At 43.6% G+C, this 16,178-nt stretch overlaps 1 protein-coding gene across 1 annotated transcript in view; it reads left to right on the top strand.

Moving 5' to 3' along the window:
- The window catches only part of CREB3L2 (cAMP responsive element binding protein 3 like 2), a 118,602-nt gene that overhangs the window by 57,905 nt on the left and 44,519 nt on the right, over window positions 1–16,178 (top strand). Inside the window, exon 2 of the mRNA XM_059711900.1 lies at window positions 12,545–12,761. Within this exon, the coding sequence (XP_059567883.1) occupies window positions 12,545–12,761 (217 nt within the window). The remainder of the gene's footprint in view (window positions 1–12,544; window positions 12,762–16,178) is intronic.

The following is a 16,178-nucleotide window of genomic DNA, read 5'->3' as shown; positions in this document are numbered from 1 at the left end:
ACCAACATGGTCTGCTTGAGACCTTTTAACGGCTTTAGAACTGTTGGTTTCTCCTAAAGAATGAAGCAGAAAGCATGAAACTGGCCAGGAATTTTTCTGGGCTTTCATAGAGTTGTCTAGTCCCCTGTCTCTCCTCCATTTCTCCTGGAGATTCTGTGTAGCTAAGGCTAGAAGGATTTGGGTCCATGTAAGGGGGTGCAGATCATGGGAAAACCCACAACACTTTTTAAGTCTGATATTTCTCTCCATCTATACTTGGCCTGCAAAATTGAGTCTTCTCCCTCTCTCCCCATAAAATCCTGTCAGGTTGTTTGTCTCATAGACCAGCTGTTCAAAGGCAGAAACCAGCCAGTACTATCCAGCTGTTAGCTCAGCCACCCTTAGGGGAATTAGTTCTTTGCCAAAAGAGCCTCAGAAAAGGCTAGAGAGGGAGTTTCAGGGAACATTGACTCAGGCTTAAGATTTGTTTTCAGGCTATTTTATTCCCTTAGGCTTCCGACATAATAACTGGTCTCAGAATGTCAGAGCTGTAGTGGCCTTGGGAGGAGACCAACTGGTCCTACTCTTTTATTTTATACTAGAGGCCCAATGCACGAAATTCATGCAAGGGGCTTGGCCCTCGCAGCCCCAGCTTCATCCAGAAGGTCGTCCAGAAGGACATTTGGAAGGTCGTTCGGCTGTCCAGTCTAATTAGCATATTATGCTTTTATTATTATAGATTCTAAGGAGAGAGACTCGGGTTCCATGACTTGCCCATGGTCACAGAGCCAAGTGTGAAAGAGTTGGGTCCTAACCCAAACCTTTTCATTCCAAATAGAGCATTCTTTCTACTACAATAGCAGCTGCCCTGTTGACCTCTTATGTATTAATGAAGCTTTGCTGACTTCCTTACCAAAACATTCCCCACCCACACCAAGGCATTGCATCATTATCACATTCAAACCGTATGTAATTTCTGAGACCATTGGCTTCATGGGTAACTGAAAAGAATCTTTTATGACCAGAAGGCAAATGCTGCATATTTATGATGCAATAAGCAGTTATCCACACTGTCTAGTCACGAAAAAAAGTAGAAGCATTGCTCTAAGTTGATTTTTGGGGGGGGAAAAATGCTCAATTAGGCTGTTTGGTAATGAGTTTTAACAGGTGGTGTTTGCACCTGTTTCTCAGGGGGACTGAAGAATAGTTTCAGTTTGCTTTTTTTTGTAACAGCTCTGAGATCACCAGGTTCTATTTATGGTCTTTTGCAGAAAGAGAAGATTATGGCCTCTTTTTTCACCTTTTTTAGACATTCTCCAACTCTTCCAAGTTCAAATGAAGAGGAAGAGCAGGGATGTAGCTAGATGACAGGGACTCTCTGGTGGCAAACACACCGAGAGATACACCTTTTGGAGCACCTGGGCTCCACTTGCAGAGCAAGACTTGAGAACCTGAAAATGTTCATCAGTTGGGAAAAATTTGCCCAGCTGCTGCTTAGTCAGGGTCAGGAATCCTTGAGCATGTCCAGGACATTCTCTCACAACCAAACTGCTCAATTTTTCTTCCTTTCTGCAGGTGCTCTGTCATGAACTCTCAATTGCCTGTTGGGTGATGATCTCATTCTTCTCACCTTGGGTTTTCTGGGCTTTTTTGTTTTGTTTTGTTTTTTGGACAAGGGTGCCGCCAAAGTGGAAAATTGGTAATCCAGTTTGGCTGTGACCAGTTATCTTATAAAAGTTTGAGTGAGAGGTTTTCATACAAATTATTATTGCTTGCCAAAACAAAAGGGCACCGAGAAACATATGGATATGATGGTGGTGTTGGTGATCTGTGGAGGACTTGCATGGAATAGGAGAGGTGTCTTGAGACTGGAGATATGGGCCTGGTTTTCAAAAGGGGAAAAGGGAGATTTATCAATTATGAATTGATGAACTGAACATTGAGCCCTTTGGTAAGCAAGTGGGCAAACTAGAATCTAGCTTGAGGTCACTAAGAATAAGAGGTATTTAATGAGCCTCATTTTCCTGTGTAGTGTTAATAGGCTGATGGGTCAGAGAAATGCTGAATAATTTGTCCCAGTTTCAGCTAGGCATGTAGTAATAACAACAGTAAAACAGCTAAGATTTATTCCACTCTTAGCGAAAGGAGTTGTTTTAAGTGAAGAAAGATCATATTCATTTTATCTTTACCACAGTTTTGAAAGGCAGATTGTATTTTTCCTAATTTCAGACGGAGTGGAGAGTGTGAGTGATTTGCCCACGGTTACTGCTAACAGTTACAGAGCTGATCCAGAGCATAAATCTTCTGACTCATGAATCCAGTGCATAAAACACTCCTTCGGGTGGTTCGGATCCTCTGGTGTGTTTGAGCAGGCCAGTGTTCCGGAGGGGTGGGGCGTGCCCGTGAGACCTGACAGAGCAAAAGTCTAGGTGGCTGTAAGCCAGAACCTGCGGGGCGTACGGCATCGGGTTTTGCAACCTGTGGGATCCCTGTTGCTCGTATCTAGAGGTGAAAGGGTGCCTCCTGGCAGTGAGTCACTCCCTGTTAATTTAAACAACAAGCAGACAGAGCCTGGCCCGTGTGAAGCACTTCCCTGGAAGATGAGGTTATTTATCTCAGTAATAATGATGACACAGCTGGCTCTTAAATAAAGGAAGGGTTTTGAGGGAGTATGCCGTTTTTTTGTTCCTGAAAACTTTATGGCTCCTATAACTTTATTTATTTATTTGTTATACCTGCCATCTTGCGCATCAGGCCTTGACTCGGAGATAGGACTGTTGTACGTTGCAGAACATATGTCCTGTTCAGAGAGTTCCCTGGAGGAAATCCTCCGTGTGGTGATCTTTATGTTTCGTCACCGTCTTTCTCGTTACAGAATCTACAGTGTAAAGAGGTTAACCCTCAGCTCTTTGATTTCATGGACTGCCCTGGACCTTGGTTTTCTCAAATTAGAATGACCGGGTAGGCCAGGATGATGGCCAACGTTTCTTCACGTTTCACCAGTCTGTGGTTGGGAGCCTGTTATTGTAATCAGAAGTATAATCAGAAGTGTTTTTGTTTTTTTTCAGAATGGCAAAATACCCCGTTTCGGTTATTTTAGGGTACAAAGACGACCTTAGCTCATGCCTTCCTTGAAAGATATGAGGGAATGCCCTGATTGTCTCCTGGGTGCTTCTCCCTTAATCTCATGGCTGATTTGTTTGTATGACACAAAACAAGGAATTTTTTATAATATCAAGTGTTAAGCTAAGAAGAACTGCTATAGACCATTCAGAATTAGATTGCATTTGGAGAAAGTGTATTGTTACCTGTTTTAATGATGAAAAATTATGTAATTTAAAGGGAATTAGTATTGATGCATTTCCTGTGAACAAAATATCCTATGTAAAAATTCCTATTTACATAAATAAATTAGGGGTGACTCTTTTATGACAAATATACCCTACCAGTGGATTTATAATAGGGGTTCTTTAAATAAGCATCCCCCAATGCCATTATAATTTGATCAGCCTATTTCACATACTTCTTTTACAAAGAAAGGTGCATCTGGATACAACAAAGTATGTATGTTTTGAAATAGGGCTCTTTAAAAAATAATTTCTGCTACTGCTTGTGAAATTTCAGTAAACCAAGTATCACTTAAAAAACAAAACAGAAAACCCTCCAAATCTCTTGTGCAACAGAGTTCCCAGCTTCTGCCCCAAATGTCTTTATTTAGAGAAATATGTAATGCACCTATGTTTTGGTACTAGAAACAAATTAGGTCTCCTTGAAATTTTACTGTAATTGGCTTTGACTTTGAGCCATTTTTTTTCTTGTGGTTTTGACAAAGCCACCATTTCCCTCCTGGTGGGCATCTGGCCATTTTCTGTGTGTAAGTGTGTAGGGCACATGCACGCAGGGCACATATAAGGTGGAAGAACCCCTCCAGTCTAAGCTGCCCTCTCCTTGAAGGGAGACCTCATTCCTTTCTCCTCCCTCTTTCCTCCTCTTCCTTCCTCCTCCCTCCTCCCTTCTTCCTCCTCCCTCCTGCCTAATACAGACAAGCTGTTTTTTGCTGGAGGGAAACCTTGGTTTCTAAAGTGAACTTGAGGCCTGCCCTCTGAATTATTTCTCTGCATTTCTTTGTGGCTTTAGGGGTGGCTAGCTTGTCCCCACCACATCCCCTCCCTCCATGACTCCAGTCTCTGGAGTGCTCTGTGCTCTGGGCAAGGCTCCTCGTTGCGATTTTTCACTAAAAACCCTTCTTCCCTTCTGCCTGAGAGCAAAGCATCAGCCAGAGGCCAGCAGCCAAGGCAGCCGTTTCCAGGCAGCGGGCCTAGAGAATGGGGTCTTTGTGGGGCACAGACAGCGGAGCCTGGCAGGCCTACGGTCCCCACTCTTGCAGGGGGTCCCCTGGCTCTGCTTTCTGAAGCCCTCACCTCCTGCCCTCAGCCTGCTTCACTGCTGGGCAGAGTAGCAGGGGACAAAGCTAAAACCCCCAAGAAGCAGCCAGAGGGCGTTTCCCCTGCTTTTCCAAAGTTGGAAAGCTTTCCCATGTTCTATTGCTTGCAACATTTCAGGAAATTATAGGGTGTTAGAGCTGAATGGCTTGTTAGCAGTGACCTATCGCTATTTGTGTGTTACTGCTGTTCCCTCTGCAGGGAGCGTTTAACCGGGGATCCATGGAATCCTCCTCTGCTGACCATGGGCAGGCTTCAGGGAGTGGGTGAGCCACCTGGAAGCCAGCCGTGTTTGTGTGTAGTGCCTGTGGGTATATTTTGGGCGGGAACCTTTCTTTAGATACTCAAAAGGGTCCACACATTAAAAAAAAAAAAGGTGAGAAACTACTGATCAAGTCTAAAGTATACACTATTGTGTGTGTGTGTGTGTGAGAGAGAGAGAGAGAGAGAGAGAGAGAGAGAGAGAGAGAGAGAGTTTTACAGACAAGGAAACTGAGTCCAGAAGAGTGCAGTGACAGCCGGTGAAGTGCAGGACCCGGATTCGCTCTCCCGTCCTTGCTCTGGTCCAGCACTCTTCAGTTCGCTCCAGCACAAAAGATGCCCGTGGGCCCACCCTGGGAGGGCAAAATGGCTTTGAACATGCTCTATGAGCACGTTGGTCCATAGGGGAACAGGACATCCCTTTCCGGTAACTCATAGAGCACGGTGCCTTTGCTCGTAATAGCTGCTCACTCTATGTGCTGAGTGAGCGGACCTCAGGAGCAGGAGGAGGAAGAGAGCTTAGTAACTTCATGCAACCAGTTGTTCGAGCTCAGGAATTATGAATCCTTCATTTTCCTCCTACTTTATTTCCCCTGCCTTCCCCCCATGGCCTGTGTTCTTGGGCCAACTGTTTGCAGCAGGCGGCGGCCCAGAACATAAACCACTCTTTCCTTGCAAGCTCCTCTGACAGCTAGTTAATGAGCTTCAAGCACAAGTGTAAATGCTTCAGTCATGGCGGTTTGTTATGAAGGAACTGATGTGAGGTTAGCAATGTCTCCTACTCATTTACCTGATTTGTAGATTTGGCTATACACTGTAAACAACTGATAGCACTTATTTATCACTGTTGGGAGGCAGAGGCTCTAATTCGGATTTGTTTTCTGTTTGGCTGGGATGTTGTGGAATGCTAATGGAAACGAGATAGTTAGTTGATGAGCACACACCATCTATGATCTGTGCCAGGCTCAGATGGGGTGGGGGAAATGTTGACATCTGGGTTATAGTTTATGAGACCTGACGACAAAAGATTTTAGTTGGCTATGAAAGGAACATCAAGGAAAAATAAAAACATCAAATTAAGTAACTCTTCTTTGAAGGGCTGGAGTGGGTCAGGGAAGTAAAAGATCAATTAAACTGTGTCTGTTTAGGACAGTGGTTCTCAACCTTCCTAAAACTGTGACCCTTTAATACAGTTCCTCATGTTGTGGTGACCCCCAATTTCATTGTTACAAATTGAACATAATTAAAGCATAGTGATTAATCACAAAAACAATATGTAATTATATATGTGTTTTCCGATGGTCTTAGGCGACCCCTGTGAAAGGGTCGTTTGACCCCCAAAGGAGTCGAGACCCACAGGTTGAGAACCACTGGTCTAGGATGACTGAAAAGAAATAGATTTGTTTTGTCTTAGTTTCCTGATGGGTAGAGAGGAAAATGAAAGGATGTTCTAGAAAAACAGTGTGCAGGTAGAAAATGCCAACATTTCATTGCTTTAATTGTGATAGTGTTTTGTGTTTTTAAAGATTTTTTTTTAAATGATTGCTGTGTCAGTGAAGTGCTAAGTGCATTTCATTTTATTTAATTTAATCCTCACAGCAGGAAGCTGGTGCTATTGTTATCCTCACTATACAGGGGGGATTATCTGAGGTTTTGAAAACTGAAGGCACTTATGCAGGTCTGCACAGGGCTGTCTGGTTCCACAACTGCATTCTTACAATGTCATAAGAAACTCCATTAGGGTTGTAATGACAGTATCATGTATTTATTCTAAGGGAGACAAGACTTTGCAGGACATTTGGGGCCAGGTTGGAGGGTGTTATATGTTGGGTATTTTGTAATTGGGAGACAAGACCTCAACACAGATTCTTTTTTTCTTTACATTTTATTTTTTGTTAATCCTCACCCAAGGATATTTTTCCATTGATTTATAGAAAGAGTGGAAGAGAGAGGGAAAGAGAGAGAGAAACATTGATGTTAGAGAAACACTTCAATTTGTCACCTTCGCGCACCCGACCAGGGTCTGGGCCAGAGAGGAGCCTGCAACCAAGGTTATGTACCCTTGACCGGAATCGAACCTGGGACCCTTTGGTCTGCAGGCAGATGCTCTATCCACTGAGCCAAACTGGCTAGGGCTCGACACAGCTTCTTAAAGGAAGCTGCCAAACGCCTTCCCCGAGCTGGGGGAGGAACATTCATGTCATGAGGCGGGGTTTAACCCTGTCAGGAGGTTCCTTCCAACCTGGAGATTCTGTACCGTTACTTTGAACCCTTTGGCAGACCCATGCACTAGGGGCAAGGAAATATTTCCATCCTTCTTGCCGATGTTCCATGGAAGTGATACCAGGAGCCTCTCCATCTAACACCCCTCTGGCGTGTTTCTACACTTTGAATGTGGAAGACTTTGTGTGGATGAGTGAGTGGATGGGCTGTCAATAAGTCTGGCTTCTTCTTTTCTTTTTTCTTTTTTTTGTTAATCCTCACCTGAGGATGTTTTTTCCATTGATTTTCAGAGAGAGTGGAAAGGAGGAGGGAGGGAGAGAGAGAGAGAGATAGAGATATCAAAGTGAGAGAGACAGAGACACATCAATTGGTTGCCTCCTGCATGTGCCCCAACTGGGGTTGGGGATCGAACCTGCAATCCAGGTAAAGTGCCCTTGACCGGAATTGAACCTGTGACCCTTCAGTGCATGGGCGGATGTTCTAACCATGTAGCAACACTGGCCATGGCTTTTTTTTTTTTAACTCTAGTGTCTACTGTGCGTCAACTTTAGAACTTGTATTAAATGAAGCAGCATGCTGTGGTAGACAGTGCATGGGCTTTGGAATCGGCTAGACTTGGGGTGGACTTGGGGTGGAATCTCAATTCAGCCTTTTACAGTTGTGCAACCCCAACCCTGGGCAATGTGCCTATCTACTCTGAGCCCCAGTTTCCCCATATATAAATGGGACACGTCTACCTTATAGGAAAGTACCTAGCTCAGTGGTTCTCAACCTTCTGGCCCTTTAAATACAGTTCCTCATGTTGTGACCCAACCATAAAATTATTTTCGTTGCTACTTCATAACTGTAATGTTGCTACTGTTATGAATCGGAATGTAAATATCTGATATGCAAGGTGGTCTTAGGCCACCCCTGTGAAAGGGTCATTCGACCACCAAAGGGGTCGCGACCCACAGGTTGAGAACCGCTGACCTAGCTCATTTTCTGAAAGTCTAACATGTTCAAGCACTTAGTTCATCAGGTGAGTCCAGCACCTGATTCTATCAAAATCATCAAAGACTAGCATCATGGTTTATATACTTGTTAGAACATCTCCATGCATTTGGATTGTGAAGCTCAAATACTTCTTTCTTAGAGAAACAATGTGAAAAAATTCAGTCAATCTGAAATAAGTGGACTGTTGTTCAAGGTCTGTCTTTTTAAAAAATATATACTTTTATTGATTTCAGAAAGGAAGGGAGAGGGAGAGAGAGATAGAAATGTCAATGATGAGAGAGAATCATCGATCAGCCGCCTCCTGCACGCCCCCGACTGGGGATCAAGCCCACAACCCAGGCATGTGCCCTTGACCAGAATGGAACCCATGACCCTTCAGTCCACAGGCCGACACTCTATCCACTGAGCCAAACCAGCTAGGGCCAAGGTCTGTCTCTTAATACTAGGTGACTGAGATCTTGGACAATGGGATTGTTGTGAGCATTAATGAGTGGGAAAGCTAAGAAATTAAAGTGAGCATTAGATTCACTGGTGGTGGTACCTTAATATAGATGCCTCTGGCCAACTAAGTCAACCCCTAAAACTTGTAAACCCTTAAAACTTGACTGTTAGGCAGAATGGTGAAATGCTATTGTGGCCATGTTCTTGAAAGAGCAACTGAAATTGCTTAGCCCTTGGGTTCACATGAGTAATCCTTTGCTAACATGTGTTCACTTGGCCGTTTTCTCTGGTGTTTGGGCTCCAAGACCATCTGCCCCTGTCTCACTGGCTGACATTAAGGATGGGCCAGTTCTGGCCTGCCCTGCACCAGCAGTGGGATGCTGACCTGTCTGCTGAGCCCTGGAGCCCGCAGCGGTCAAGGAGACCCAGCTGAGGCTAGTTGCTGGGCCCAGTCACCGCATCTGGTTGGGACAAGTTTGGCATATCTTTTCCAACACCACTGTCTCCCTGGGAACTACTCAGTGCTCACCATTTTGCTAAGTTCCTAGGTGTGCAGGGTGGTTAAGCACAGCTGGTCCCTTCTTCTGAGGAGGTTCTTTAACAGAGGAGAGTTTATCAGAATGCATTTGATAACAACTCTGAGTTCTTCAGGATTGATCATCATTTAGGGCTAAATTGTTTGGTAAGATGATAATTACTACAAAATCTAAAGTAGGGGATTCAGGGATGGTTAGCAGTTTGGGAAGGTTTATTATTGGTTATCCAGGGATGTTCATGGAAACATTCATTAGTGCTGCAACGGGGAAAGAAAACAGTGTCAGCAGAGTAGCCCAACCTGGCAACTTCCATGGGAAAGCACAGCCATCAAAGGGAGCCTTGCCTCAGGACAGAGTGGATTCCAGAGGCCAGAGTCGACATTGCAACTCAGGGGACAGAACTGTGTGGTTTGGAAATGCCGGGACTGCGAGTCCCACTCTTGCTTTTGCATTTTACATCCTACGATTTATTTCTCTTTCGTTACCTTTACTTTGGTCTTGAAAGGAACTCCATCAGGCATTTGCAGAGTATTTACCATCAGGCCACCAGTAAGTTTGTCTTTGGGGAGCTGTTTAGGGAATCAGAACAGGTTATCCTGGAGTCAAGGAAACCTGGGTTCTGATCTGAGCCTGAAGCTGTTCTGCTCCTCGCTACAGCCTAGCAGCATCCCGGGGGCTTCTGAGAAATGCAGAACCTCAGGCCCACTAGACTTGCGAGTCTGCATCTATGTCTTAAGCTCCCCGGGCGATTCATAGCACATAATGTTGGTGGACTCAGGGAAGGCATGGGCTTTTTCTATCTTCTTATTTGCTGTTTTGTATCCCCAGTGTCTATTTAAAGTCTAGCATGTGTAGCTGCTAAATACATGACTCTTCCTTTGACTTGGGCACATCTGAACTTCTAGGGACTTTGTAAACTTCTAGGGACTTCACTGTAAAGTGGGGTGGGGAGGGGAATGGGGAGTGGAGGTGGGGCCGACCTTCAGTGGTTCAGAAACTGAAGTGAGCATTAGAATCACTGGTGGTGGTGCCTTTGGCCAACTAAGTCAAAATCTCTGAAGGTGGGTCACAGGATTGGTACTTTTAAAAATTTTCCCTTCGTGTTCAAGAATGTTTATTTAGTATCATATAGAATAATAAAATCTTTACATACTCCTCAAGAAGAAATGGGTAGATAGAATGGAATATAATTCAGAGGTTTAAATGAATGAAATAGAACTACATGTATAAACATGAATAAATCTAAAAAAAACTTTTTTGGAGAAATAAAGTTGCAGAAAGATGTGTGAAGTACGGTACTACTTCCTAAAGTTTAAAAAGTTCATATGTGCACAATGGAAACATACACACAGTAAAAGTGTGGATGGGAATGATAAACACCAAGGTTAGGGTAGTAGTTAACTTTGAGAGGGAAGAAGACGATTGAGTGGGAGTTTTATAGTCCTTCATATTTTATTTCTTTAAAAAAAGAGTGAAGAAAAAAGGTTGCAGCAGCAAACATGAAAAAAATAAGATTTTTTTCCCAAAGGAATGAATACCTGATTATTTGTGGCACTATTCTCTATAATTCTTCCAATGTTTAACATATTTCATTATAAAATGACTAAAAATTGTTCTGGTAATTGTGATGTAGACAGTTGGCATCTGGGAATTCTTCCCTTTGATATTCTGAAAGGTCCTTAGGATGTCAGTTTTAATTTTAAAAATATTTTTATTGAGGTTTTTTTTTTTATTAGAGAAGGGAGAGGGAAAGAGGGAGAGAAATATTGATATGAGAGAGAAACATCAAGAGAGACACATTGATCGGTTGCCTCCCGTACAAACCCGACCAGGGATCAAACCCACAACCTAGGTATGTTCCCTGATGGGGAACCAAACCAGTGACCTTTTGGTGCATGGGACAATGCTCAACCAACTGAGCCACACCAGCCAGAGCAGGACCTTTCAGTTTTAAATGTGTTTGTACGCAGAGAACTCTCTCCCAACCATGCTGTCTTGTTCTCATAGATGACTGATGCTGATTAGGACGCGCCAGTCTTGCATTCTGTCCTGATGGGATGCAGCCATTTCTCATGTCTGTGGTGTTGGTGAAAGCCACCAATCTACCTCTGCTTTAGGGATCCAGCCTACAAGGGCCTCCTCTGTGTGGTCTTCTTTTCTCCTTTATTACAAGAGAAGTTCTGCCCTAGTCTTAGAGCTCTCACCTTAGAGCCACCTCCTACATCCGTTCCCCAAGCTATATTCCTTTTCAGAACACCTTCACTGACACTCCAGTTCAGTGGTAGGACTTATCCATGCCAATCCTAAGAGTTTTCATTGCCCACCCAAATATCACCATTTGCAATCAGTTCTCTTATTGCTGTATCTGCTTTGGTAACTTCTTTTCTATACCAGAAACGTCCCTAACGTTTAATCAATAAGGATGACATGTTAGTCTGTCCTCTGGATAAGTTAAGAAGGAAGAAATGGCTCTAACAGCTATTGTCAGAATGGACTTTTAAATGGAATTAACTCATCATTATTTTTAATATACTCTGTAGCAGTGGTTCTAAACCAAGAATGACACCCCTCCTGGCTCCGGGACATTTGGCAGTGTCTGGAGACATTTTTCATTTCAAAACTAGGGGGTGCTATTCGCATCGAGTGGATAGAGGCCAGGGAGGCTGCTAAACCTCCTATAATGCACAGCACAACCCCACTCCCTTAATAAAGAATTATCCAGTCCAAAATGCCAATGGTGCCAAGGTTATAGGATCCTGCTCTACAAATCCTCCTGCCACGAGCATCCCCTGTCAGTGAGGGAGCGTGGGTGGGGCTGCAGCTTCTTCACGGTGAGACAGTGGAACAAGGGATGTAGAGATCCCTGTGAATATATGTATGCATTATTCCTGTATCATCTTCATGGTAGGGTGGGGGCTAGGGAGTTGGTGGTGTTGGAAATGGGGGATAAAAAGAGATTAAGGAAAAACTAGAGAGGAACAAAGCCCAGGTGGTGGGGAGAATGGAGGGGAGCTGCCTTCGATGCCTTTGAACTTGGCACTTTGCTATAAATGACAAGATAGCTATTTTAAAATTTTCCCAATGTAGATGGTGGTAGGGAGTTACAGTGATGGCCCCTGTGAGTCATGCTGACACTCTCTTGCAGTGTGACTTTGCCATTCCTTCATTGAGCGGTGGAATCTATTTTCCTACCCCCTGAATCTGGGCTGGCCGTGTCACTTGCCTTGACCAAAAGAATGTGGAGGGCAGGATGATCTGTGACTTCTGAGGTCATTCAGCTTCGTTTTGCTCCCTCTTGGAACATTTCTACCACCATGTGAGCAATTTCAGCCTGAGGAGGCCTCTTTGAGTAAAAGGCCCAGGTGTCCACTGTCCTGGTCCAGCCCAGCCCCCAGCCAACCTTCTAGCTCACTATGGTTCTATCGCAGAACCAGAAGAAATCAGCTCACCCACCCAGTCGACTCACCAAGTGGTGAGAAATAATAAACTCTGGTATTTTAAGCCCCTGAACTTTGGGGTAGTATGCTGTGCAGCCATAGATAACTGGACATTGTATCTCAGTGATTTCATTTAAAGCTCTGGATGATATATTTGCTTTCAAATTCGTGTGTAAATATCAGATCATGGTACCGCGAAACTGAGTTCTTCCTGCTTTGTTTCTTGCAGCACTTCTCAGAACTCCTGGATGAGTTTTCCCAGAACGTCTTGGGTCAGCTGCTGAATGACCCTTTCCTGTCAGAGAAGAGTGTGTCGATGGAGGTGGAGCCATCCCCAACATCCCCAGCCCCTCTCATCCAGGCCGAGCACAGCTATTCTCTGAGTGAGGAGCCGCGGGCCCAGTCACCGTTCACCCACGTTACCAACAGTGACAGCTTCAATGATGGTAAACTCAGGGCAGGGCCCTTGGCACCTTTGACTCGGAGCAACTTGAGGGTGTGGAGTGTGGGCTATAGTACTGTCAGCACCCACGGTAGCCACATCTTACTCTGTGTGCAGCTTTGTGCTTGGGTTGTGGGGAAATGCAGAGAGACATAGGGCACATTTCTGTACCCCAGCCTGTGTACTCTGGGAACGTGCTCTAACTGGATGATAGTAATTGCTTTCTGTGATCCTGTGGATTGGGCAGCAAAGCATCCTTTTACAAACCAGGATGGCCCATCTGGTTGATAATTCCATTGTTTCAAGAGTCCAAGCTCTTTTTTTTTTTCTTATTGTCTAAAGTTTTACATATGTCTCATTTTTCCCCCACATGACTCCCCCGCTCCCCCCCCACAGCCATTCCCACCCCAGGCAAGCCCCCACCACCCCAGTGTCTGTGTGCATTAGTTTTGCTAATATGCATGCATACAAGTCCTTTGGTTGTTCTCTAACGCCCCACCCCTTCCCTTGCCATTGTCTCTGGACCTATTCTTGTTCATCAAATTATGTTGATCATTATGTCCCACATATGAGTGAGATCATGTGATATTTATCTTTCTCCGACTGGCTTATTTCACTCAGCATAATGCTCTATGTCATTTTTTTTATAATAAAAAGTTTTTATGAGTACTCTTCTTCATAGGAGCTTCTTGGGCAAACTGTTCGTTTACTTCCAGCATGTTCTGTTGAGCCTCATGTATATGAGATCTTGGTGATCATTCCTAGACTTTCTTGATGGTGACCATTTCATGTCCATCATCAATGCCATTGGGATGGTATTTGTTGAAGGTCTAATTTTTCTGGTCTCATAGATAATAAGAAGACCATTACTCTATAGGCCTTTAATTAGTACATGCCTTATCTTCCAGACTCTCTAAGGCAGTGGTTCTCAACCTTCCTAATGCTGCGACCCTTTAATACAGTTCCTCATGTTGTGGTGACCCCCAACCATAAAATTATTTTCGTTGCTACTTCAGAACTGTAATTTTGCTACTGTCAGGAATCGTAATGTAAATATCTGATATGCAGGATGTATTTTCATTGTTATAAATTGAACATAATTAAAGCATAGTGATTAATCACAATAACAATATGTAATTATATATGTGTTTTCCGATGGTCTTCGGCGACCCCTGTGAAAGGGTCGTTTGACCCCCAAAGGGGTCGCGACCCACAGGTTGAGAACCGCTGTTCTAAGGTATATCTATATACCTTTTATAATTAATTTTCTATGTTTTGTTTTCTCAGAAATATAGCCAGCTATTTCAGTACCTTGAGTAAGTTTTAAAAATTGTATTCTCTAATCCTAGTTCAGCATATACCCTCTTTTCACGGGAGGATGGTGTGGAGGGGAATGCTTACTAACGCCACCTCCTCTGGCTTGACCTTGACCTGGGGTTCCTCCCCTCCTTATACCACTGAACATATGGCAGAATCTTTGGAAAGTGACTCCCTACAGAACAAGTTCCCCCATGCTTCCCTTTGGTTAAAGGCAAATACCTGTATCTGATTCTTCAAATAGGGGGTTACCTTTGTGGTGAAATCCTTCCTCCAGGAGGGGTTCCGAGATCCACCACTGGCCTCTACAAGAACTGACTTTGGGGCAGTAGAACATGATTTCTTGAGATAGAGAATGCTGTAGGTTTTTTCTTATTCATCTCAGATACGTTCTTCCTTTGACTAGAGGCGTACTGATCAGCAGTCTAGGAAATTTGACTTTATATCCTCAGGGAAGGGAATGCCCCAAATCTGTGAGTAGCTTCTTTCTTGGCTGGACCCTGCTGGAACCTTGACTATGTGCTCAGATTTTTCCTGAAAAGAGGTTAGGTGCATGATGACTTAATCCTTCTCTGTAGTTGCCTACTTTCAGGAGAATGGGGTGAGGGGAAGTCTCTTGCGAAGAGGGGGAAGAAGAAATAGAACTAAAATAATTTGAGGATGTGGAGTTGTGGTGAGGGTAAAATGAGCTGATGTATTTAAAGAACTTAGGACAATGCCCACCACATAGCGTTTCAATTAATCAATATTTTCCTTCCTTTCTCTCCTCTTTCTTCTTCTGTTGTAGAGTTGCTATAATTGTTGTTCTTTCTTCTTTTTCCTTCTTTCCCTCCTGCTTCTGCTTCTTTTTCTTCTCCTCTTTTTCCTCCCTTTCTCCTGCTCTCTCTCTTTCTCCTCCCTCAATTCTTACTAAATCACTTTCAGGAGTGACCTGAATTCAGACTCAGGAATGTGGTCTCTGTTGTGACTGAATACTCCTCATTTGTATCACTACATGGAGGAGAATTATAGGGAGTCAACCTTCTCCTGGGTTTCAGCTTATGCAAATTCATGCAATGCTTGCCTTCATTTTATTATTTTAAGAATGAACTTTAGCATTCGGTGAAAGGTACGAATGTCCTTTAGATTTGTTCCCATCCTGAGGTTCTGTGTGGGTGTGGCTTCTGTGTAACATTCGCCGGCCGCTGCTCATGGTTTCTCCCCATACTTGCTTTTCTGCTTTGCCTGTTATTTCTACAATTTTTTTTGATACCTCTGTTTCAAGCCCTCCTTCCTTTGTGGAAGTCATTTCCATGACCTCTTGTATTAGTTACCTATTGCTGTGTAATAAACCTCCCAAAATTAATGGCTGAAAACAATAATTTTCATTTCTTACCTCTCATGATTTCTGTGGATTTTAGAATTCAGGAGTGGCTCACTTAGGTGGTTCTCATTCAGGATCACCCATGAGTTTGAAACTAGATGTTGGCCAAGGCTACAGCCATCTACAGAGTTCTCCAGGCTGAGAAGGTCTGCTTCCAAGGAGGCTCACTCACATAGCTGGCAGTTTGATGCTGGTGAATTGGTTCTTCTACCTGGGCTCCTTGAGAGTCATCACAGCATGACCGCTGGCTTCCCAAAGAATGAGGGATGCACTGGTAGTATAGTGGGGAGCACAGCTACTTTCCAAAGAGTGAGGAATCCGAGAGACCAAGGCTGGAACTGAGATACGTTTTCTGACCTAGCCCTGGAGTGTTTTATTAATGCTTTATGATTCATTTTTAAATTTCATTCCAAAGTTATTTATTGAGTATCTATCTTGTGCTTAACCTGCCAGGGATTTTTCTAAGCATTACTGAGTAAAGGAGTACATATAATTTACTAATATAAAGATCTATGCTCCATAGAATTTACATTCTATGATGTGAGGTGAGGAATAGAAAATAAGAAAAATTAAAAGTAAAACATACAATATATTAGATGATGATCAGTGATATACAGAAAAATAATTTGGAAAAAGGGATAGGTAGTTCCTGTGTTGGGGGTGTATATGTCTTAGTCCATTCAAGCTGCTGTAACAAAATACCACAGACTGGGTGCCTATAAACAATAGAAATTTGTTTCT

The sequence above is a fragment of the Myotis daubentonii genome, chromosome 10, assembly GCF_963259705.1.
Source record: "Myotis daubentonii chromosome 10, mMyoDau2.1, whole genome shotgun sequence".
NCBI lineage: Eukaryota > Metazoa > Chordata > Mammalia > Chiroptera > Vespertilionidae > Myotis > Myotis daubentonii.
The sequence above is the reverse complement of the archived record's forward strand: the minus strand, read 5'-3'. Positions and strand labels throughout refer to the sequence as shown.